The 23,829-nt window shown below is 42.9% G+C and overlaps 1 protein-coding gene across 6 annotated transcripts in view; it reads right to left on the reverse strand.

Annotated features, from left to right (window-relative positions):
* MACF1 (microtubule actin crosslinking factor 1) overlaps positions 1-23,829 on the reverse strand; it is a 248,778-nt gene that overhangs the window by 123,286 nt on the left and 101,663 nt on the right. For all 6 annotated transcript variants that reach the window (XM_027109006.1, XM_027109007.1, XM_027109005.1 and 3 more), the window contains exons 2-4: positions 17,014-17,075; positions 4,224-4,313; positions 280-357 (exon numbers count right to left, since the gene is read on the reverse strand). In XM_027109006.1, coding sequence (XP_026964807.1) covers positions 280-357; positions 4,224-4,313; positions 17,014-17,075 — 230 coding nt within the window. The remainder of the gene's footprint in view (positions 1-279; positions 358-4,223; positions 4,314-17,013; positions 17,076-23,829) is intronic.

A 23,829-nucleotide genomic window follows, 5' to 3' on the forward strand; every position in this document is an offset into this window, starting at 1 on the left:
CTGATTTATTTTTCATCTTCCCTTTGACCTCCACCCGAGGTGAGGCAATCTTTCATATCTCGCTCTTCTCTAAGACTCTCCCCTCCTCAGACAGGCCACACACTCTATGTAAGGACCACCAAATGATTTGTTCAAACACAACACAGCTGCTCACCAGCAAGCACGACTCAGAACTGCATCGGTCGGATTTACTGAGGACATACCAGGGGCACTGAGAACATCTAGGGACCCGATGCCAACATTCCCTGGCAGAATGGGGAACACACGGGACACTCTTACCTGTCGCTGCTTTAGGAAGTCCAGGGCAATCTGCACATTCTGCAGCCTGTGAAAACGCATCCTGCCCTTCTCCCGGGGCTGCAAACAAACAAACAAAAGGGATGTTAATTTCAGCTACACCAATTTACCCGTGCAGACCACTTTCCTCTTTCATTTCAAGGACTAAAAGACCACAAAGAATTCCTCATGACTGAAGCCAGGCGTGGGAGCATCCCATAAAGCACCCCCCAGGGCAGGACCTGTGTGTGTTTTCACCATGCTTGCTGAGGCCCCAGAAGGCCTTGTTTACCACTAGGATCCCCGTGAACACACAGCCCGTGTGAATGCAAACGCTTAGGTAGTGCCGCAGCTCCTCTACAGGTTCTTCTGCAGTCGTACGTGGCAGAACTTGATTCTGGATGTGACGTTAATGGGAACAAAGACTTGCCTCTATGGCTCCCAGAATCGCAGTTAAATGCTATTGTAAGGAACGGTAGCAAGTCCTAATTGCATACTGCACAGTAATGGACATAGCCAACTGTATTACAAACCTGGCAAGAGAAACTAGAGGTAGCCAATTTTATACTAGGGAATGAGGAGGTACACATGCTCAACAAGCAAGTGAAAAAACCTAGAATGGAAGGCAGGAATCAGGAAGAAACCTATTTTCTAGGAAGATGGGTGTTGGTGTAGCAAAGCCACCCTTTACCCCAGTATGAAATACCCAGAGGAAAAAAGACCTTGATGACGTAGGGCTGTTCAACACAGTCCTCCAAAGAAAGGTATTTCCTGCCAGTCACTCAGTCCTGGATGTCATAACAGCCACGGGGGAGAGGCCCACCATCACCCAGGCCCCACTGCCTCGTCCACTGCTCAACTCCTATCTATCCAGAAGTGCAGGAAGTGTTTCCCCAGTGGGTACAGGGACTGCTACCTACCTCTGGAACATTCTCTCCTGCTCACTTTCCAATGTTGTTTTTATTTTACTACAATTGGGACTAAAACATTACTCTCACTAGATCATACCCAATTCATTTGTAAATGTCAAATTGGTACTAATTAAAGGCCAATAAAATACAAGGTAGCTCTGTTGTGGGCACCTGCACAGAAGAAACACTGCCCCAGGTTGAAATGGGCAAAAAGTAACCCACCACATGGAAAGATGGGGTGGAAGCATCCCTGTGGGGGTCCCCTAACCCTTCTAAGCAAAACTTCCAAACCAGAGTAATCGACAGAGAGGATGAGGCCTCTCTGTGAAACAGGATAACTTCATAAGTCAAAGTTTTAGGAAAAATCTTCTTAGTGAGAACCTCTTCTCAGTCATTTCAGCTAAACTAATTGTGACTATAGCTTAGAAGATGACAGAGCCTGTGAAACTGAAGACTCTAAGGCAATGGGAAGGGAGATCAATGAGGTGAAAAGATGACTTTAAGAGGCCAGGGAATGGGGATATTGCCTCCTCTTTCTGGAGAAAGATCACAGGCTATAGCTTAGAGCCTGCAAGCAGAAAATGGCCTTCTTACACACTCTAATCTTTACTCCTAAGTACTCCCCACCAAAAATACGCTTAAGAACATGCAGGTTAAATACTGTCCTCTACAGCAAAGATGTTATTGACCAAGCAGCGTATCACCATGCAGTAAGTGGTTTGCAAACACCAGGCTCTTCTGAAAACAAATGACATGGTGTGTGGTGAGAACCTGGAGGCCAGAGAGATGGACAGTCCCCGTTAGTCTGGAGTGTGGAGTCATAAGCAATAACTGTCGTGCTGTCAACTAAGCTTTCCATGATTCTGTGATCTCGACTCAGACAACATAGCAAGGCCACCAGAAAGCCACGGGTCTCCAGGTCACAAAGGGACTTGATGCCACCAAACACCCTCATGCTTTTCGTGCCAGCTACTCTCAGATAAGCAAAACAACTCCCACTCCAGGATCATCTAACAGTGGCAAGAGGCACAATTAGTTTTAACCACTTTCTTTGGGACCCAAATTCCCAGGCGGACAGGGAAGAAGGCAACTGGTAACTGAGCTACTTGGAGACCTAGAGAACCCCAAACTCTCTGATGGCCCTGCAGTGCCGGCTGGGATGCTGGTGGCCCCAGGAGGACCTACTACATCATCATCATCATCATCTTCCTCCTGCTCCTTGCTGTCTGTATGGCGCCAGGAGGGCATGCTCACCAGACGGAGGGTCTTCAGCCCCGCTGGCTCCTTTGGCCACCAACCAAGAGAAAGACATGACAGAGTAACAGGAAATTCACAACACATGAACGAAAAGGAAATGAATGCAGGAAAAAAAAAGGTGAAAATAAATATGAAAATACCCTCCCACCTCCAGAAAGATGCAAAAACCAAATTAAGACCAGAGCAGATGGTTATACTGAACACTTCTTTTGTTGAAACACAGCTTTAATTCTCCACGGCCACCCACCCTCCCTACTTCTGTGAATCAAGTAAGGCAGAGAGGAGGATGAGAATAACCATGAAAGACATATTTGGGTGGTTTTTGGTGAAAAGATGATATTTTACGACTATCTCCATAAACACCTGTAGGTTTTCAAAGAAATTTCAAAGAAATCAGATTGGAGTCGTTTTAACCTGTTTTTTAAGCAAAATCACTGAAAAGAATCACTTTTCAATATAAAATCACTACAAGCTCATCAAATATACCAACCAAACTGCCCAAAATATAACTTTGTGAGCACTGTTAAGTCCAGCACAGTGAAAGTAAAATTCTGATTACTTAGGAGATTTATAAATGAGGGCCAGAGAAGAACTAGAAATCATATGTACTGGCTATGTTAATAAAAGCATCTGTCAATTTTAGGCCACTAAACATTATAAAATTAATTCTACTGTAAGACCAAAAAAAAAGTGAAACCAAAACAAAGGCCCCAGGGGAAGGCAAGCTCCAACCGTGGAAGAAGCTATTACTTAGGGAGTGAAATCTAATGTGCCAAATCCTGCTCTTGAAACACAACCAACAATGACTAAGAATTCACCAAAGGCGGTGAGCACGCTGGCTCCACCAGCTCCTCGAGCGGTGTGCCTCTCCAGAGCGCTCCTCCCTCACAGGTGTTTCCAGTATTCAGCCCTGGCCTTTTCTAAATGAAAAGTATGTTGTCTACAACGCTCGAGTTAGAGCAGGAGCTGCATAGGATCACAGGCTTCCATTAGGCTCCCATATAGGAAACAATGAGCCCACAGAGAGGTTAAGCTGATCCCTCAAACAAAGTGAAGATAAGAACTCATGAGCCAAGAGGTTCAGACAGCCTTTGCCCTCAGACAGGTAAGTGTTTCCACAAGCCACATTTAATACATCTGGGGAGGAAGCAGGCATGTTTAATTATCCAAGGAGCCCAGATGTACTCCGTCTGGGGCTATGCTCAGACAGCAACTTCAGCACTTCTCCGACCCTGTGAAAGACAGTGAATCCCAGAAGGGAGAAAGTGAGGTGATTTGGAAAAAAATGACTCTAAATACCTGGGCTTTTAAATGTAAATTTCAGGTCTTTGTTGAATATAGAAATAGAACAATTCATAGGTAGAAGCAAAAATAGGAGGAGTCTATATAGACTAGAAATAAAGCTGTAGGAAGAAAAATACACCTTATTCAAAAACCTTTAAATGTAAATCTGCTATTCCTGAAACACTAGCATCTATAAATAGATAAAGAACAAGTAAGGAGAAAACATGCAAATATGAAAGGAACAGAACTGATACTTGATTCCATCAAGAAATGAGAATATATGATACATCAGGTTAAATTAAGATGAAATTACAGCATTTATAAAGTGTTAAGTCTGAGTTATAAAGTCCACCAATTACCTCTTCTACTTTTTCCTCCCATGTAACAGAGGACACAGTGACAGTCACTGCCCTAGCACTCAACAAGGTGGACCCATATGTCATTAATAGGGCCACACCTGTGAGGTCAACTGATTAGGAGAAGAGACAAGCTCACCAGTTTGATGCCTGAGAGGACCTCCAGCAGAGAGATCAGGTTATGGCCATCCCGCAGATCTTCATAAAGATCATTGATGTGCTTCCGGACCTGTGCATGAGAGTGAAACAGACTGATTTTTATTCTATCTTGAATTATTTTATTATCTACACAAGAATCTCTGGTCCTAGGTAAACACAAATTAAAGAATTTGAAACTGGAAACAACAAAAAACTCAGGAATTTTCAGGTTGGAGTATAATACATATGAAATGGTAACACTTAACAGAAGTGTATGTGTGTTTTTCTTTTAATTGAGGCCAGGGACTTCCCTGGTGGCACAGTGGTTAAGAATCCGCCTGCCAATGCAGGAGACACGGGTTCGAGCTCTGGTCCAGGAAGATCGCACATGCCGCGGAGCAACTAAGCCCGTGCGCCACAACTACTGAGCCTGTGCTCTAGAGCCCGCAAGCCACAAGTACTGAGCCTGTGAGCCACAACTACTGAAGCCCGCGCGCCTACAGCCCACGCTCCGCAACAAGAGAAGCCACCGCAATGAGAAGCCCACGCACGGCAACGAACAGTAGCCCCCACTCACCACAATTAGAGAAAGCCCGCGTGCAGCAACAAACACGCAACGCGGCCAAAAATAAATATAAAATAAATAAGTAAATTTATAATTAATAAGTAAATTGAAGCCAGATCCATTACATACTCCAGCCAACCATGAAAAATACTCCAGAAAGTCTGGACTAGGGATGGGGAGTCTTAATCATCCTGAAACATCTCAGGAATTATTATGGACCAAAATGTGAAATGACGGCCAATGATGGACAGATGAGACCAGTCAGAGTCAGAAAAGCCTTCCAGAGTGCTACGAAGGAAACTAAAATGCTAGATACCCAGTATTCCATACGGTGTACCTTAATTTAACCCCTTTCTTACCAAATACTTTTTTTTTTTAATTTATTTTTGGCTGAGTTGGGTCTTCGTTGCTCCGTGCGGGCTTTCTCCAGTTGCGGAGAGTGGGGGCTACTCTTTGTTGCGGTGCATGGGTTTCTCACTGCGGTGGCTTCTCTTGTTGCAGAGCATGGGCTCTAAGCACGAGGGCTTCAGTAGTTGTGGCACATGGGCTTCAGCAGTTGTGGATCGTGGGCTCCAGAGCGCAGGCTCAGTAGTTGTGGCACATGGGCTTAGTTGCTCCATGGCATGTGGGATCTTCCTGGACCAGGGCTTGAACCCGTGTCCTCTGCATTGGCAGGCGGATTCTTAACCACTGCGCCACCAAGGAAGCCCCTTACCAAATACTTCTAATAGTGAACTTGAGAAATACTTTTCTTTTGGGAAAAAACAATTCTAATTTTATAACTGAAACTATGCAAAAACAAATAGATATCACTTTAGAAAAATGTGTGGGTAATGTCAAACATTGTGCTAATGCTTTAGATGTTATCTCATCTATCCCTCATATCCATAAGGTAGGTATTATTATTCCTGTTTTACACATGAGGAAATGAGACACAAAGAGGTTAAGTAACTTGCCTAAGGTCACAAGTGGAAAGACGGGCCTCAGTTTGGTCTTTCTTTTTCTTTTTTTTTTTTTTTTTTTTGCAGTACGCGGGCCTCTCGCTGTTGTGGCCTCTCTCATTGCGGAGCACAGGCTCCAGACGCGCAGGCTCAGCGGCCATGGCTCACGGGCCCAGCCGCTCCGCGGCATGTGGGATCTTCCCGGACCGGGGCACGAACCCGTGTCCCCTGTGTCGGCATGCAGACTCCCAACCACCAGGGAAGCCCTGGTCTTTCTGATATTAGTCTTTGCCATTACTACAATGCTTTGTAATCAGACATAATCTCATTTTATTTACTTAATCCAAACAACTGCCCTGTGAAGTTTACTTATTACTCCCATTCTATAACAGAAACTGAGGAAGCTAAGGCTCTGAGAAGTTATGGTCACGCAGCTGTGGGAAGTGCCTAAAGTGACTGATGCCTTCCAAGTCTAGGGACAACTTCACTGATATGCTCAAACACAGAATCAGAAGACAATTGGAAATTACAAGGAAGAAGATTCTTTTCAACATAATTAATTTTCTAGACAATGAGAGGAAGGGTTTACTCTCAGAATAGTGGATTTCTAGTCACTGGAGTTTTTCAAGCAGAGACTAGGATATTGGAATTTCTACATTCACGTCGAAGATTGAACTAAAGTCCTTTCCAACTATAATATTCTAGCATTCAAAACAGATTGCAAATCAGAAAAGATAAAGGGTGGAAACATCTTAGTAAACTTCCTAGAAAAGAAAGGACTTGAAGGATTAGAAAATGTTTGATAGAAAGAAAGAGCAGGGGAAAACCACATAAGGCTAGGTATAGGGGTGGAAACATGCAAGACATGCATGTTTGTACATGTGTGCGAAGGAATAAGAAGTTGACAGGTAGATAACCCAACTGGAGAAAATGGTTCATGATAAATTGAATAATAGGTTTCAAATATTTAAAAATTAAATATAGGTTTCAAATATTTAAAGAATATTTCTTCAATTTTTTTGTGCTACTGACAATATGACACATATTTTAGTTTAATCTGCAATACTAACATTTTCTCCCTCACTTTCTTAAGTTTAGACAATGAATGAAACAATACATTTACCCCAGACTTGTATCACTTGTTGATTTTCATGGTGTAAATACTCTATTGAAATGACCAATTTCAAGCTATTAATATAATATCACTAAAAGCAATGTTGGGAAGAAATGTACAGTAGCACACCAATATATAGAATTTCCATCAGAGAGATACAACAGACATAACTGACCTCAAGAGCACAGATGGTAATAACATAGTAAAGTAACTGAAGTGATGAGCTTTGAATATTTATTACCTTTATTTTAAATACAATTTATTTAATTGTAAGTTTACATAATTTAATTTTTAATAATGGCTGTGCTTAGCAAATATAGCTCACAAAATTCCTGAAAGTTTAATATTTGGCTCTCACGAGCCCATGACAGTTGACTCCAACACACCAGTGGCTCTAAGATTTCAAGACCCCTCCCTCATGTGGGTCCAAGGGTTCAACCACAGCGCACCACTCAAGAAATTAGCAGGTCATAAGAGTTGGAAAGGAAGTTTGATTTGACAAGTTCAATCTGAAGTATGTTGAATTTAAAACAACAGCAAAGGAGCTACAAATGGAAATGTTCTTGAAGCAGCTGAAAATACCAGAATTTAATCTGGGGCAGATGAGAACTTAAGTTTAGAAGTCATATGCATAGAGGTGCTAGCCAAAGACATGGGAAATGTTGGGCTTTCAGTGTTAGGGCAAAAAAGAAGAGCGGAGGGCTAAGGACTGAGCCTGAAGGAATAACCAAAACTAGAAGGCAGGAGATGGGAAAGCAATCAACAAAGGAGGGGGGGGGGGGTAGGGGAAAAGGCAGTGAAAGAGGTAGGCAACAAACCAAGAAAGTGTAATCAAGGAAGAGATGATCACCAGTATCAAATGCTACAGGACAAGGAGGACGAAAACTAAGAAAGGCTTTCTGAATTTTCCTACAAATAAGAGTGCTTTTTGTGAGAATAATTTTCTAGAGAGTGGTGGAATGGAAATCAGATTTTAAATGAACAGTAGGTTTTAAAAAGTCAGAAATTATTAAATACTTGTTATTAGGATTAAGAAGAGAAGAAACAGGGACTTCCCTGGTGGTGCAGTGGTTAAGAATCCGCCTGCCAATGCAGGGGACACGGGTTCAATCCCTGGTCCGGGAAGATCCCACATGCCGCGGAGCAACTAAGCCCATGTGCAACAACTACTGAGCCTGCGCTCTGGAGCCCACGAGCCACAACTACTGAGCCCACGTGCCACAACTACTGAAGCCCGCGCGCCTAGAACCCGTGCTCCACAACAAGAGAAGCCACCGCAATGAGAAGCCCACGCACTGCAATGAAGAGTAGCCCCCACTCGCCACAACTAGAGAAAGCCCACACGCAGCAACGAAGATCCAGTGCAGCCAAAAATAAATAAATAAAATAAATTAAATTTATAAAAAAAAGAAGAGAAGAAACAATAATGAGGGATTTATTATTGACAGGTAAGACCTGAACATAGGGTATAAAAATCGGGAGTGGTCATCAAGTAATTATTTAAATAAATTACACAGGGTTGCGGACCAGGTGAGATCGTGTTATCAGTAGGATACCAAACACCAAGAAAAAGGAAGTACTTGAAATGTAAAGTTAGTTTTACATCAAGGCCCCAATATCTCCTTCTGAAAATTCCGGTTTATGTTTTACACCTGTGAATAGCAAAATTCAACCACCTTACAAGAAATTTACATGAGTCCTAGTTTACTGTTTCTCAGTCTTTGTGTGATTATAATAACTAAGTAACTATGAAAACCAGTAGAGAGATATAGACAAAAGTAATGGGGGAAGGGAGTGTAGTAAGATTTTTTTTTTTTCTCAGATAATTTTCAACAGAGAACAGTAGTCTGTTTCTGAAGCATACTGGACACAGCTCTGCCTAGAGAAGGATAAAGAACTAGGGGCTTCCCTGGTGGCGCAGTGGTTAAGAATCTGCCTGCCAATGCAGGGGACACGGGTTCGAGGTCTGGTCCAGGAAGATCCCACATGCCGTAGAGCAACTAAGCCTGTGCACAACTACTGAGCCTGCGCTCTGAAGCCCGCGAGCCACAACTACTGAAGCCCGCGCGCCTAGAGCCCGTGCTCCGCAACAAGAGAAGCCACCGCGATGAGAAGCCCGCGCACCGCAACGAAGAGCAGCCCCCACTCACCGCAACTAGAGAAAGCCCAAGTGCAGCAACAAAGATCCAACACAGCCAAAAATAAAAAATAAATAATAAAAAATAAGGAACTATGATAATTAAAAAAAAAAGAACTCGCTAACACTAGTGCTTTTACATCAAAAAATGTTCAGATGCAGAGGGGGGATTTGGAGGGCTCAATTAACATCCCACGATCATACGGCTTAATGACCAGGCCAATCAAACCCAGGTCTGCCCCCTTCTGAAGTCGTCACCATTTTTGTACATGCTACATTGCCTCTGAAGTTTTCCACAAATCTCCTAAGAAAAAGTCTGGTGGACTAAGCACCAGAAAAGTATTAGAGGCAGCCAAGTGAAGCCAAGAGTGCTCAGAAATCATCCATATATATGTTTCTTTCCAACAAATAATCATGCTGCTCTGTTAGCAAACAAGATGAGTGAAAAACTTCAACTATCCAGGTCCTTACCTGTTTGTACTCGCTGTGAAAATCACCATCAAAATTAGTTCTTTAGAAATCTTCAAGGAATATGTACAAATGGCTAACAAACTCATGAAAAGATGCTCAATATCATTAGCCATAAGGAAAATGTAAATCAAACTACAGTGAGATACCACTTCACAACCACTAGGATGGCTATAATCAAAAAGACAGATAGGGGCTTCCCTGCCGATGTAGGGGACGCGGGTTCGTGCCCAGGTCCGGGAAGATCCCACATGCCGCGGAACGGCTGGGCCCGTAAGCCATGGCCACTGAGCCTGCACGTCCGGAGCCTGTGCTCCGCAACGGGAGAGGCCACAACAGTGAGAGGCCTGCGTACCGCAAAAAAAAAAAAAAAAAAGACAGATAATAAGTGTTGATGAGGCTATAGAGAAACTGGAACCCTCATACACTCCCAGTGAGAATGTAAAATGATGCAGCTGCTTTGGAAAACAGTCTGACAGTTCCTCAAAAGGCTAAACACAATTTACCATACGACTCAGTAATTCCACTCCTAGGTATATATCCAAGAGAATTAAAAACATATGTCCAGAAAAAAACAAAAACAAAACTTGTACATGAATGAATGTTCATAGCAGCATTCATTATTCACAATAGCCAAAAAGTGAAAATAATCCAAATGCCTAAATATTATGACATGTGAAAGAAGCCACTTACAAAGAACCACATATTGTATGATTCAATTTGTATGAGATATCTAGAATCGGCAAATCTATAGAGACAGATAGTAGATTGGTGGTTGCCTAGGGCTGGGGGAGAGGATGGGGGGTTGGTTAGGGATAATGATTAAAGGGTACAGGGTTTCTTTTGGGGGATGAGGAAAATATTCTAAAATTGATTGTGGTGATGGCTGCGAAACTCTGTGAATACAATAAAAGCCATTGAAATGTACACTTTAAATGGGTGAATTATGTGATATGTGAATTAAATCTCAACATAGCTATTTTTAAAAATTAATGAATGGGGCTTCCCTGGTGGTGCAGTGGTTAAGAATCCACCTGCCAATGCAGGGGACACTGGTTCGAGCCCTGGTCCGGGAAGATCCCACATGCCACGGAGCAACTAAGCCTGTGCGCCACAACTACTGAGCCTGCACTCTAGAGCCCGTGAGTCACAACTACTGAGCCCGTGTGCCACAACTACTGAAGCCCACGCGCCTAACCAGGCTCCGCAACAAGAGAAGCCACCATAATCAGAAGGCGGCGCACCTCAACAAAGAGTAGCCCCCGCTCACCGCAACTGGAGAAAGTCCACGCACAGTAACGATGACCTAACACAGCCAAAAAAAAAATTAATGAATGACTAAATTTTGAGACCAAGCCAATCCTCCCCAATCACCATGCATTAGTAAGCCAAGGAAAACTCTGCTCTCCCAATTTTTAGAAGATTGGCTTGAAGTTATGAAAAAGTAAACAGCTTCCCCCAATTTCTAAGTGGCTTTAGCAAAGGGAATAAATTGCACTTAAGTGCTTGGAATCAGAATCTGAGCCCAAAGGGACTTTAAAGATTACTTAACTCTAATACACTCAGTTTACACATGAGAAAAGCACTGTCTAGAGAAGTTAAATAACTTTGTAAGACCATTTAGCTGGAAAGTGTCAGATCACTGTCTCTTTACTCTGAGTTCAATGCTCTTTCCCCTCACAAGGCTTCCATGATGCTTGAAGGGTAGAAACAACATATTAACAACATTATTAAATTATAAGAGCCACCCCACAAAAAAAGAACCAACGACTGTCATGTAGTATTCTTTAACACCTGCAGAAAGCCTGATCTAGAAAAGTTTTGCTCGAAGACTCTTAAAAGAAAACACAAGCAGCTCAACTTCCTTTATCCACATTATGTTGAAGAGCAATATATAGGTCAGAGGAGAAAGTTTTAAAGAGAAGAGTATGTTATTTACTCTCATCTATACTTATTAAAAGATACAGGGAAAGTAAGAGTGAGCCTGGTAGCTTCAGATGGATTTCTGAATTTATAGATTTCTAAACTGTAAGAGGGAAAATTCCATACTGATTCAAAGGCCAAATTTATCCTCCAGAAAAGCCCAATACTAAAAAAAAACAGATAACAGTTGTCACAGACTTTTCACTCTGGAGAGAACTGTGCTCGAACACAGGGAATAAGAGTGGGGGCTGAGGGCCCCTTTTGGAGTAAGTAGAGTGCGATGGGGGAGCAAAGTGTGAGGCTCTTTGCAGATGAGAATCCTATCGCCTGTTTTGAGAGTTCCTTAAGTTTTAAGGAATCTGACAGTGGTAACAGCCAACCCTGATTAACAAAGATTCTCTGCGGATGAGGAGGATTCTAAAATCCACCAAGGGTATCTTTACTTAATAGGCAGGCACTAATGTTCAGGGAGTAGAGAGAGAATCCAAGTCCCAATGCAGAACCAAAACCTTCAGTGGGGGGTCGAGATGCATTCAGGGTGAAATCAAGCCCTGAAAACGCAGGTCTAGGCAGACATGGTCACAAACCACCACCATACAGTCACAGCTGGGCAACAAAGGAAACATTCCTCTCCTCAGCATCTGACCAGCACGACTCCATCAATCTCTTAAATTACACTCCACTGCCAGTCTCCATCTCACGTGGCCACAGCACAGAGGCTGCGCAAGAGAGAGTGCCTGGAACCATTAGAGCATTCTCCCACCCTGTGTTCAGCTAGAGAGCCTCAAAGAGGCGGAGAAAAATTGAGAACATTAGTAAAACTTTGGAGTTAAAAACTTTTGCTGGTTTATCTGGAATTCTTAACTAAAATTCCAGGAAGGCCAGTTGCTTCTAGACTGCATACATGACTAAAGATGGAAAGAATTAGTCCATCTGTTAGATTAAATGCTTTCCTTCCTTTCTACCCACTAACCTCCGCAGTAGTAGAAACTGACCAGAGAAAGCCTTCCTCCTCCTTTTCAGGAGCTCATGCTCTCAGTTCTGTCTCATCGTTTCAGCCTTTCTTGAAGTTCTCTTTGGAATACTTTATCAGCTACCAGAACCCAGAGATATATCAAGGATAATGTGAATAAAATCTCACTTAAAACTCTAGGGTTTTTTTTTTTTTTTTTTTGCAGTACGCAGGCCTCTCACTGCTGTGGCCTCTCCCGTTGCGGAGCACAGGCTCCAGATGTGCAGGCTCAGCAGTCATGGCTCATGGGCCCAGCTGCTCCGCGGCATGTGGGATCCTCCCAGACCGGGGCACGAACCCGTGTCCCCTGCATCGGCAGGCAGACTCTCAACCACTGCGCCACCAGGGAAGCCCTAGGTTTTTATTTGTGATGGTTCTGGCATATGAGCAGAACTCTTCGATTTGTAGGACTTGTGTTCTAAATTAGGTTATTTATATATTTCAGATGCTTACATCCTTAAATCTCTTTTATGATTGGACCAACAGTGTTCTCAGCTAATAAAGAGGAATTGATTTGCTTATGCAAGAACAAACTGTTTCCTAAAGAGATACTTGGGAATCCAAGAGATTAGGTCAACTAAATCTAGCACTTGAGGGGCTTGGCTGTTTTGATCTTACATCATTCTACTTGCCAATGGCAACACTAATGTAGTTCATGTGTACTTGGGGAGCAAAGCAAAGGATGCCTGAATTACAAAAAACAGATTTGATCCCTAATTCTCAGCCCAAAGTTCAAAGAATTCCAACATGGAGCAATGATTCTGATGAGCAGTGAATCTCTGTGAAATATTCCAAGATGAGAAAATGCCATTGGAACTGTAAGGCTGGGGGCCTGAGAAGAGATGAAAAATTGCCAAGGATTTAAGTAAAGCTCTGGCTGGCCTCCAATTTCTAACAATGCTATGTGTTCGTCTAGTTTCTACCTCCCTGGGCCTCCTGTCATCACACAGAACTGAGGCAGAAGTTCAACAGGCAACATCAGCTGCAAGTGAAGAGCAGGGAGGCAGAGCACTTGCATCCAGCTACAGAGTTTAGGGGGGCAAGCTTGAGGCAGGATAAATTCAGTTCTTCCAATTGTTAAGAGATGAGGTATGAAAGCAGAGCAAGGTGGGGGCATATTTGATAGTAACAGCAAGTAATTCTGGCCAGAAGCCTCATGCCTGCTCTTTAGCTCCATCCTTCACTAGCTGTATGACCTTGGGAAAGTCACTTCATTCTTCTAATTCTCACTTTCCTCAACTGTTAAAACTGAAAGGATAAAACACCTTTACCTCCTTCAGGGTTACTGTAAGGATCAAGTCATATTAGAATATGCTTTGTAAGCTAAAAAGACTACTGAGCTATTATTTACTCAAGGTAACAAATCCTTACTGGATACTTCTCATGCTCCGGGTGCAGTACTTGGCTGACACAGTGCACAAGTCCTAGACCTCAAGGAGCAGAGGACACCAACGTGTGAACACACAAGCCCATCTCTTCAAAGTGGTGTGGCACAGAGATGGAGCTGCAATTAATTTAGTCCAAGGGATGGAGGTCAGAGCCTCAGGAAGGGGATACTGGACCTGGGTCTTGAAGGGTAAGTGGGTGATGGCCAGGCAGAGGAGGACAAGACATGCATTCAAGGGAGAGAGAAATGAATAAGCAAAGAGGTACGGAAGTACAGTGTTTAGGAAGCAGTGAGATGTTTCGTACGGCTACAGCACAGGCTATGCAGGGGACAATGCCTGGTTGGAAACAGGCTGTGAAGGGCTCTGCACCATGACAGAGTTATGTGCCACCAAACCAGAGGCAACTAACAGGTAAATGTTGAAGAAATTAGAGGAAAATTGCAGGGTTTTTTCTCCCTGTCTCTCTCCCTTCCTCCTTTGTCCCAACTGAAAAAAAACAGGACACAACATCAACCTTCAAGTTACAATCTGGCAGAAAGATGAATGTTGCAGGTGCTATAACAGAAGTACGTAACGAATACAGGGAGGGCACAAAGGAAAGGCCAGTCAATTCCAGGTGGGAGAGTCAGGAAAGTATCTATTGAGGAGGTATTAAGTTGGTGTTGTCCAGGCAGAACAGAGCTGGGGAAGGTAATCCACGCAGAGGGAGCCCCATGAGTGAAGATACGGTGTCATAAATAGCATGGCAAACAGTTCAGCAAGAGCTTAAGGTCTGAGAGGAATATGACACCATGAGCCTGGAAAGGTAGGCAGATCGGTGTCAGCAGTGCAGAGGTTGAGAGCACAGGTGCCAGACTTTAGGCTGCCTGAGTTCTAGTATTTTAGTTCTTCTTCCTTCTAGTGGTATGACCTCGAACAGGTTATTTAACCTCTCTGAACCTCACTGATAAAATGGGACTATTAATAGAATCTACAGCATAAGGTCAGTGAAGAATTAAATGAGATGATCCATATAAAAGACTCAGTATAGAAAGTCTGATTTACAGTAAGCACTCAATAAACTACTACCATTATCATTATATTTGTTCTTATAGAAAACTTTATTAGGAAACTATTATGGCCAAGTCAAGAGATGAAGAGGCCCTGGGCTAGAACAGAGGTAATGGGGATGGAGAAGAGAAACCAGATGCAAGCATCTTTCTGAGTTCGAAGGGATTGATTGTAGTTGGTGACAGGGAGAGATGATGGGCAGGACTAAATACAGTATGATTCTAGGTTCCTAACTTGGACAGCTAGGTACACGAGTGAAAATACTGGGCAATTTGGGATGTGTTGAATACAGGACATGTCTGGGTAACATCCAGATGACCGTGTCAAGTACACTGTGAGATACAGGTCCTGGGCTTAGGAAAGAATGCAGGAAAAGGCTCTATCATCACCTCCTTATCTATATCTTGTAGTCAGAAAATCGCCCTCATTTGTAGTTAAACAAGTGGCCCTAACGAGCCATGTTTGATTTATGTAACCATCTCCCCGGCCATAGTTTACGGAACTAAATAGATAGACCACTGACCCATGGAGGAGAAGAAAACCTCAGCCAACCAGATTGCTTGTGTTTGCATCTTTAGAATCATGTAGCTGCAGGGGTTTACATTACCATTTGAGGGACAGCCACCGTGGCTCACACACAAGCAACGGCAGGAATGCAGAGAACTAAATGTAGGAGACACACAGAAAGATATAAAAATGAAGAAACACAAGGCCTCATAAAAAGAGAAAGAGAGAGTAACTGCCCAATAAAGTTTAGTTTTCATAAAGCTCAGATGCATCCAGACACCAGACTCTGGAGATCACCCTGTAACCCTTTCAACTTATGATTCCTTGCATTCCATGCAACCAAATGATCCCCGCAATGATCAACGCAAATGAGACTGCCAAAGAATATCGAGTAGAAAACAAGAAAATGGTTAGGACCCAGGGAACGTCAACATGGAAGACTCAGAAGGAGCAAGAGAAGCCAGTGAGAGAGGCATTCATGGAGGGAAGAGGTAACTGAGGAAAAAGCAGTGTCCCAGAAGGCAACATAAAAGACAGCTTTAAAGGAGCAGTGAGGGCTTCCCTGGTGGCACAGTGGTTAAGAATCCGCCTGCCAGTGCAGGGGACACGGGTTCGAGCCCTGGTCCGGGAAGATCCCACATGCTGCGGAGCAACTAAGCCCGTGCGCCACAACTACTGAGCCTGTGCTCTAGAGCCCACGAGCCACAATTACTGAAGCCCGTGCCCTTGGAGCCTGTGCCCTGCAACAAGAGAAGCCACAGCAATGAGAAGCCCGCACACCACAACGAAGAGTAGCCCCCACTCGCCACAACTAGAGAAAGCCCGCTCACAGCAATGAAGACCCAGTGCAGCCCAAAATAAATACATACATAAATAAAGTAAAATAAAATAAATTAAAAAAAAAACAAAGGGAGCAGTGAGTTGGTCAACACTGTCAAATGCTACAGAGAAATCAAAAGAGAAGAAGATAAAACTAGGCTACTAGATACAGCAATTGAGAGGTCACCGGTAATCTTTCCCAGAGCAGTAATTATTATAGCTCACAGTTATTTGAGTAATTATTGTAACTTAAAAACTTTGTTTTCAAATCTGACTGCCACATTAGTCATACTGTTTATCCTTAGGTGAGTATTTAATATGCCTCTGCCTTGGATTTTCCTCTATTTAAAAATAATAATATAAAAATAATAATAAGATCTCCCTCCAACCCTAGCCATTTTGCTCTGTATTCTAAACTGTATGGGGGTTACACCTGAATATACATATTTTAAAAATTCATTAAACTGATCATTCAAGATCTGCATACCTTAAGAGAGAGAACAAAATCTCCTCTGCCCCATCCTTCCACATTAATCAGGTTAAAAAATTTAAAACAAGAAAGGGGCTTATAAAATAGTATGTAAAGTTTGGTGCAAAGTGTTCTTGGAAATCCCAGGAATCACGCCACGGTATCCTCAACCTCAGCCTCCTCAGGTAATGGAGGTGTTACTGTCTTCACCAAGAAACTGATCAGTGGAAGTTACCACGTTATTCGGACTATGTTAGATACTAAAAAAAAAAAAAAAGTCATGTGTATCCCCATCAACTGGAGCACATGGCCAGTAACATGAACGGAGAGAAGGGACTGATAGATCCAGATCAGGAGCAGCCAGAGGGGCCAGGGCAGCATCCACGAAGGGGTCCTACCTTCATCAGGTGCTTGTTGACCCACTTGGTGAACGTCTTCTTCTGCACACGGTCCCGTTCATCTGTGAGGAAACAAGGAGAAGGCACTGGCTTAGCGCTACCCGGCAAGACGTTCCCCAACCACTGCCTTGCCCACACCCAGATTCTCCAGGACAGTGGAGACAGTTTCCTCAGGACTATGAGACAGCGTCTTGTTGTTGGGAAGGTTCAGTCTGTCTGAACTTCCTCTTCTGTCCTTACCATGTTGTCACTTTATGCATTAGACAGAATCATGTGCCTCAAGAATCTTGTCATGGCAAAGTCTCCTTCGCATCGTAATTCTCCGGGGAGCACAGTGATTCCCTGCTTCCCCTGCCCCCAGCAAGCTCCAAAAAGCCAAAGCTGTGAAAACCCCCAACAGAAGGGGTGCAGTGCCCTTGGCGCTCGGGACACCTATAGTGCAGGGTTACATCTCACCCTCCACACACTGGTCCTCTTGACCAATGCTCTCCTCCCACCCCCTCCTCCCCAGTACTCCCTCACTCCAGCTTCTTCCCCAGCCTCACCAACCAAGCTCTCAAGAGCTGCCCACTATGCCCTGCCCCACACATCTCCTCCCTCCCTCCCTTCTCCCAAGTCTTACAGAGCCCCACTTTTTTTTGTAGGCAAACTGTCTTTCATTCTCAATTCTGTTCACCTCTTTAACAGAAACATGACTGTCAACACTTGACAGTGACTGCGCCACAGAGGCCTGATCCTGTGGAGAACTCACCTTCTCCCACAACGCCACCTCCAGACCACTGATTCGTCAGCTCCGTTCCTTTTCTACTTATTTGAAGCCCTTGCCCTCCACTATACCATCTTGTTCAAATCATCCTTTCTGTCATCGACCATTCCCTGCTGCCTGCCCCCTCCACGTGGCAAATCTACGTTAACTTCTCTTAACAACTTGGTTCACATTTACTAGCTCCAAGGGTATCCTATGGTGTCATCCTCAAATTACTTCAGCATATGTGTGGACAATGCATGTGAGCCTGCTTGGCTCCACTGACCTTCAGCTCCAATTCACAGCCAGCCACCACCATGCCACTTCCTGAGCCTCGTTCCTTCTCCACACATACCTATTTAGCAGTCATCTTTATCAATCTTTCATAGCTCCTCATCATTCTCAACCTTCAATCACTCCCTTCTTATTTTACCCTGTTTATTAAGAACACCTAAGATCATCCCAGCCTGTGCTAGACAACATAGTTAAGCAATTCAAAGCTGCAGTCACTAATACCCCAGGGAGTCTCACGGGCCTAACCTTCTACTAGTATGTTCACCAGGACAATCCCCAAACCTGAATGACTACCATGGCTTGACTCCTCCACTTCTTCTCCAACTCAGAGAAATTTCAGAAGAAAGTAGCAGAATTATATATGAGCCAGTAACTCTGGCTCACTAGTAATTCACACAAACTTCAGTTAGGTTTTCTCTCTCTACTGCCACAGTTATTCCCTTCTTACTGACTCCCAAGTAAAAGCCACATAGGTACCATTCCAAACAACACTAAGGCTTTCTCTCCACTTCCAGGTGGATGCTCTATCTTCTTATTTTTCTGAATCTAGAGCCATCCAGTAAGTGCTCCTTCATCTCTTTCTCTAACCTTACCTTTACCACCTCTTCCTTTCCTGCTTTATTTGCAAGGAACAGTGATCTCTTCCTATTACAGACCACAGAACTTAGGAATTAGAATGGATTTAGTCTAATTCCCTGCTGATTCACAAATCCCCTCAACAACAAAGAATCATATATTCAGAGTTGAAAGGTCTGTCCAAATCTTGCATACATCTACAATATTATTGACTCTTAAAACTTAAGATAATAGAGAATTCACTACCTCATAAAGCAACACATACTAATTTAATAGTTCCATAACATGTCATAATCTGCACCCTTATAAATTCTACCTATTGGCGCTCACTTGGAACTGTTGGTTTTTTTTAAGTCTTATCTGACTTTCACTTCATAGAGTGCTGCAAGTATTTGAAGCCAGAATATTTATTAGATGTGGCCACTGTCATTCCAACATATTTTGATCTTTCGATCTTCTTTAGATGCTGATTCAGTTATCTGACCTCTTCATCATCCTTTCCAAGCCTCTATCATCTGCAGACTGAATCAGAATCAGCTTGCAGCTACAATCTCGTCTAAATCACTGACATTTGTTTTCTCTTCATGGCAAGCTACTTTTTTCCTCTCCACCTCTCCAAATGCTATTTATTCTTTAAAATTCAGCTCATTCATTCACTCATTTATTCTCTGAATAAGTCCTTATCAAGGAGCTAGCTGCTTGGAATACCCTGTGCTACACAAAGTCACAGTCCCTACCTTTAAAAGAGTCTAGCAGAAAGGAGAAATAACTTCAATGCAGCTTGACAAGTGCTGTTAACAGAGGTAAGCACAGAGCGCTCAAGAACGTAAGAGAAATGGCTAACCTGTCTGAGTAGACGAGGGACCCATGGGAGGTTAGTGAACGTTTCCAGGTGAGTGACTAACTAAACCTTAAAAGATGAGTACAAGTTAGCCAGAAAGAGAAGGGACAAAGCTACTACATGAAGTTCTACCTAGTGCAAAATCACGGCGATAAGAAGGAGCTCATGTTCAGACAACTGCACAGAATTAAGGATGGTTGAAAGACAGGACGTGTAATAGGTAGTGGTGACACTTAAAACTGGATAGAATGGCATGGGTCAAATCACGGCCTTTCATGACAAGCTAAGGAGTCCAAACTTTATCACCAAGAAACTGGTGAGGGGAAGGTAAGGGAAAGTATTGAAAAATTTTAAATAGAAGAATGACACGTGAGATTTGTGTTTGAGAAAAATTACTCTGGCAGCCTTTCCCGACAATTCCATTTCTCAACAGTCTCTTTGTTCTCCAAATTTTTATGGTACTTACTATGCTAATCACTCAATCCATACTTATATAATTATATAAATTCTGATCTCTTAATGTGCTCATTCTTACTCACCAATGAGATCATTAACTCCTTGAGGAAAGAGATCATGCTTTACTTTTCTGCATGTCCCATAGCTTCTAACATCTAAAGCTCTACATTATAAGACTAAAATAAATCCTTCCCCTTACCTGAAGTGAAAGTCAGCTTTTTAGCTATTGGAAGCATGACTGATGAGAAACCATCTGATTTCCCTAGTGCATTATCCCCATAGGAGGGCTTGGTAGGTTAACAGAATAACTATGGGTAGAAAATAAAGAAGACTCAATTGTGTTAATCGCATCTTCAGGTCTAAAAGAGCTGAGGCAGTGGACTAAAAAGAAATCACATGAATTCCACCTCTTTAAAATATTGGCTAGTTTAAAAGGAAATCTGTTAACTTTTTCTTTTCCATCTATGTATTGTTTAACCTATTATAGCAAGCCCATATTACTTTTATAATAAAAGAAATTCTATAAACAAAACCTGTTGTCTTCAGAGTGAGAACTTTGTAAAATTAGAAACAGACTATTCTTGGTTATAAGGGCAATAAATAGAGCAAAGCAGAGTGGACCTGGCATTGGTGAAAATGTGGCGGGCAGAACTTTTAGTTAGCTTTAATACTGTTTTTCCATTATGTTTGCAGGCCCCAGCAAAAAGGTGATACTTACTGGTATATCTGAGTTTTTACATATTGGACTGGACAGTTATTTTGTTTTTTGTTTTTTTGGCCACACCATGCAGCTTATGGGATGTTATTTCCCCTACCAGGGATCGAACCCGGGCTCCAGCAGTGCAAGCCCTGAGCCCTAACCACTGGACCACCAGGGAATTCCCTGGACTGGACTCTTATAGGTAATAAGTAAACATTCTTGATTGGCCAATATGATTAGAAGACTGGCTAAAGAAACACACAGAATGAAATCAAAGCCAAGCCACTTGTAAGAGTTCAGTCCACTGCCTCATTTCTTTTAGACCTGAAGATACGATTAACACAATTGAGTCTTTTAAATTTTACTACCCATAGTTATGCTGTTCACCTACCGAGCCCTCTCATGGGGATAATGCACTAGGGAAACCGGATGGCCTCAAATCAGTCATGCTTCGAATAGCTAAAAAACTGACTTTCAATTCAGAGGGAAGAGGTCCAAGTACTAATTCTGAACGTTAATTACTAAAAGCAGCATGATTACAAGTCCTTCCCAAGAGCAGCTAGCCTGCTTAGAGTCAAGCTATAAGTTCCTCAGGAAAGGGTTTTATAGAACAACCTTGCCCCAAAGCTGGAGGATCCTTTTTTAGGGTCCTATGTTGCAGACCAATCAATTACATGAACGGTCTCTCCTGATTTAAGCAGGATAAGAGGATACTGCAATGCCTGGATTTTAAGATCTTAATATCAGCAAGGAAATTCATCAGGTAAGCCAAAGAGCAACTTTATTACATAGACCTTCAGAACACTCCAGACGGCTCAGACTCTGAAAGTTTTTAATAAGTTTTAGGTTTGATTCCCTATACATAAATCCTTCATTTAATTCAGGCCTAGTGAAGATCTTTCTACCTAACACTAGAGATAGAATTTTAAGAAAGTACCCTTATGTAAGAAGAAAACAGTCAATCACAGGAAAGGTGATATTCTTTTAGATGCTTCTTGTAAGCTCAGCCTCACCAAAGGCTATGAACTGACCACGAAGAACCCAACAGGCCACTGCGAAATTCTTAGATTGAACATGTTGAGGCACCAATTAATCATGCGAGGGTTGCTTAATTAGAGGGATTTACTACTTGTTTCCGACTTTATTAAGACCACTACAGGACACCAAGCTACCAATACCTACCCTAATTATCTTTTAGTTTCATTGGCAGAGATGTCCCTCCTTGTTACCTAGGCAAGTCCTTCCCTCTGAAATCTGGATCCTGTATCTTCCCTTCTTGAGAACTTAATCCAACCACCACCCCCTAGCTTGTGTATCTTTAACTACTCCTCTCCTTTCCCCTGGGCTCCGGACCGGTGTGATGACAGCGCTCACTTCTCTACTGCTGCACCTCCTGCTCTACCATGTGACCTGGCTTCCTGCCCCACAAATTCACTGCAACTGCCCTCCCCACAGCCACCTAGCTGCCAACCCAGAAGACACTGGTGACCATTCCTTTACCTTTTAAACCCACTCTCCCTCTTGATTCTGAGACTTCATTCTACCCTGGTTTCCCTCCTTCCCCTCCTTCCCCTTTAACTGTTCCCTCTCTTCTGTTCACCCCTAAATGTTTACTCATTCTTAGCCCTCTTTCCTTTTTATTCTGTATTACTACAGCTTCTTAAGATATCCATGGGCCTAAGGGTCCCTAAATGGATTTGTGGGGTTGGGGGAGTCATAAACCACCTAAAATCGCATGAAAATTTTTGGTGTTATGTACACTATGGGATGGGGGAAAAAAAAAAACAAAACCTATAGATTTCAAAAAAAAGTAAATAATACCTGTTCTCTACATTCTCCCAGAATGATTTAATCTACTTCCACAGTTTCAACTGTAACCTGTACACTGACAATTCCCAATCCATATCTTCAGCTCAGGCCTTTATCCTGAACACCACTCTCATATGTCCAATTGACTCCTAAAAATTTCATGCTCATTTCAAGCTCAACTTGTCTAAAAATGAACTCTTCTTGTCTCCCTCTCTGCTTCTAATAGGTTTCCCTGCTATAATCTATCTGTCACTGCTTGAATGTCTGTGTCCTCCTGAAATTCATATGTTGAAATCTTACCCCCAGTGTGATAGAAGTAGGAGTTGAAGCCTTTGGGAGGTGATTAGGTCATGAGAGTGGAGCTCTCATAAATGGAATTAGTGTCATTACAAAAGGGGCCGCAGAGAGCTCTCTCATTCCCGCTCCACCATGTGAGGGTGCAGCAAGAAGACAGCTAGCTGTCTATGAACCAAGGAAGAGGCCCTCACGAGACACCAAACCTGTAGGTGCCTTGACCATGGACTTCCCCACCTTCAGAAGTGTGAGAAATCAGTGTCTGTTGTTTAAGCCACTGAGCCTATGGTTTTGTTACAGCAGTCCAAACTGACTAAGACACCACCCTCCTCAGCGCTGCCGGAACTGTGGACAATGCTGCCCACACTGAATCTTTATCCTAATAATATTAACAGATAACATTTACCAAGTCTCTACTTATATGCCAAGTACCTTACATATATTGTTTCCAATGCTCAACAACCCTGAGAGGCATTATTTTACTGGAAAGATAAAGCCCACAGAGGCTAAGTAACTTGTGGAGATCACAAGGTAAGTCTGAACCCAGCTCTGCTGGATTCTAAAGCCTGATGCCTGCATTCAGGATAATATTTAAACTTTTTAGCTTGGGATCTCAGGCCCCATATGATGTGGCCACTCTTCCCTCTCCACCCTTTCATAAAAACTCTAACTTCCAGCCTTGCCGAACGTACCGTTTTGCCCAAATGAGGCATGTGCTCTCACACTTCCATGCTTTGCATTTACTGTTCTCTGCCAATGGAAGACAGCTCCCCCATTTCCTTGACTACTCATTCTTCAGCATTCAACTCAGCTATCACCTCCTCCATCCCTTATATACACTAGTTGAGTGATCTCCCTCTTGTGCCTATTTCAAGGTATCATAGTTTGCTTGTCCATCTGTCCTACTCTACTCTACTTGGAGCATTTTGAGGATAGGCCTGGGGTTGGAATGAAAGCCTGCATTTGAGGCAAACAGTTCTGTGTTCTATTCCAACATAGCCCAACACAGCATCATGAATCATTAAAAAAGCAAAGAGAGAAGAGCCTCTGCTTGTTTCCCTGAGGGCCACAGAAAAATTACAAGTGGTTCAAGAAGCCCAA

This window comes from Aethalodelphis obliquidens, unplaced genomic scaffold (assembly GCF_003676395.1).
Source record: "Aethalodelphis obliquidens isolate GAN/ISIS:26980383/991018 unplaced genomic scaffold, ASM367639v1 scaffold9, whole genome shotgun sequence".
Classification (NCBI taxonomy): Eukaryota; Metazoa; Chordata; class Mammalia; order Artiodactyla; family Delphinidae; genus Aethalodelphis; species Aethalodelphis obliquidens.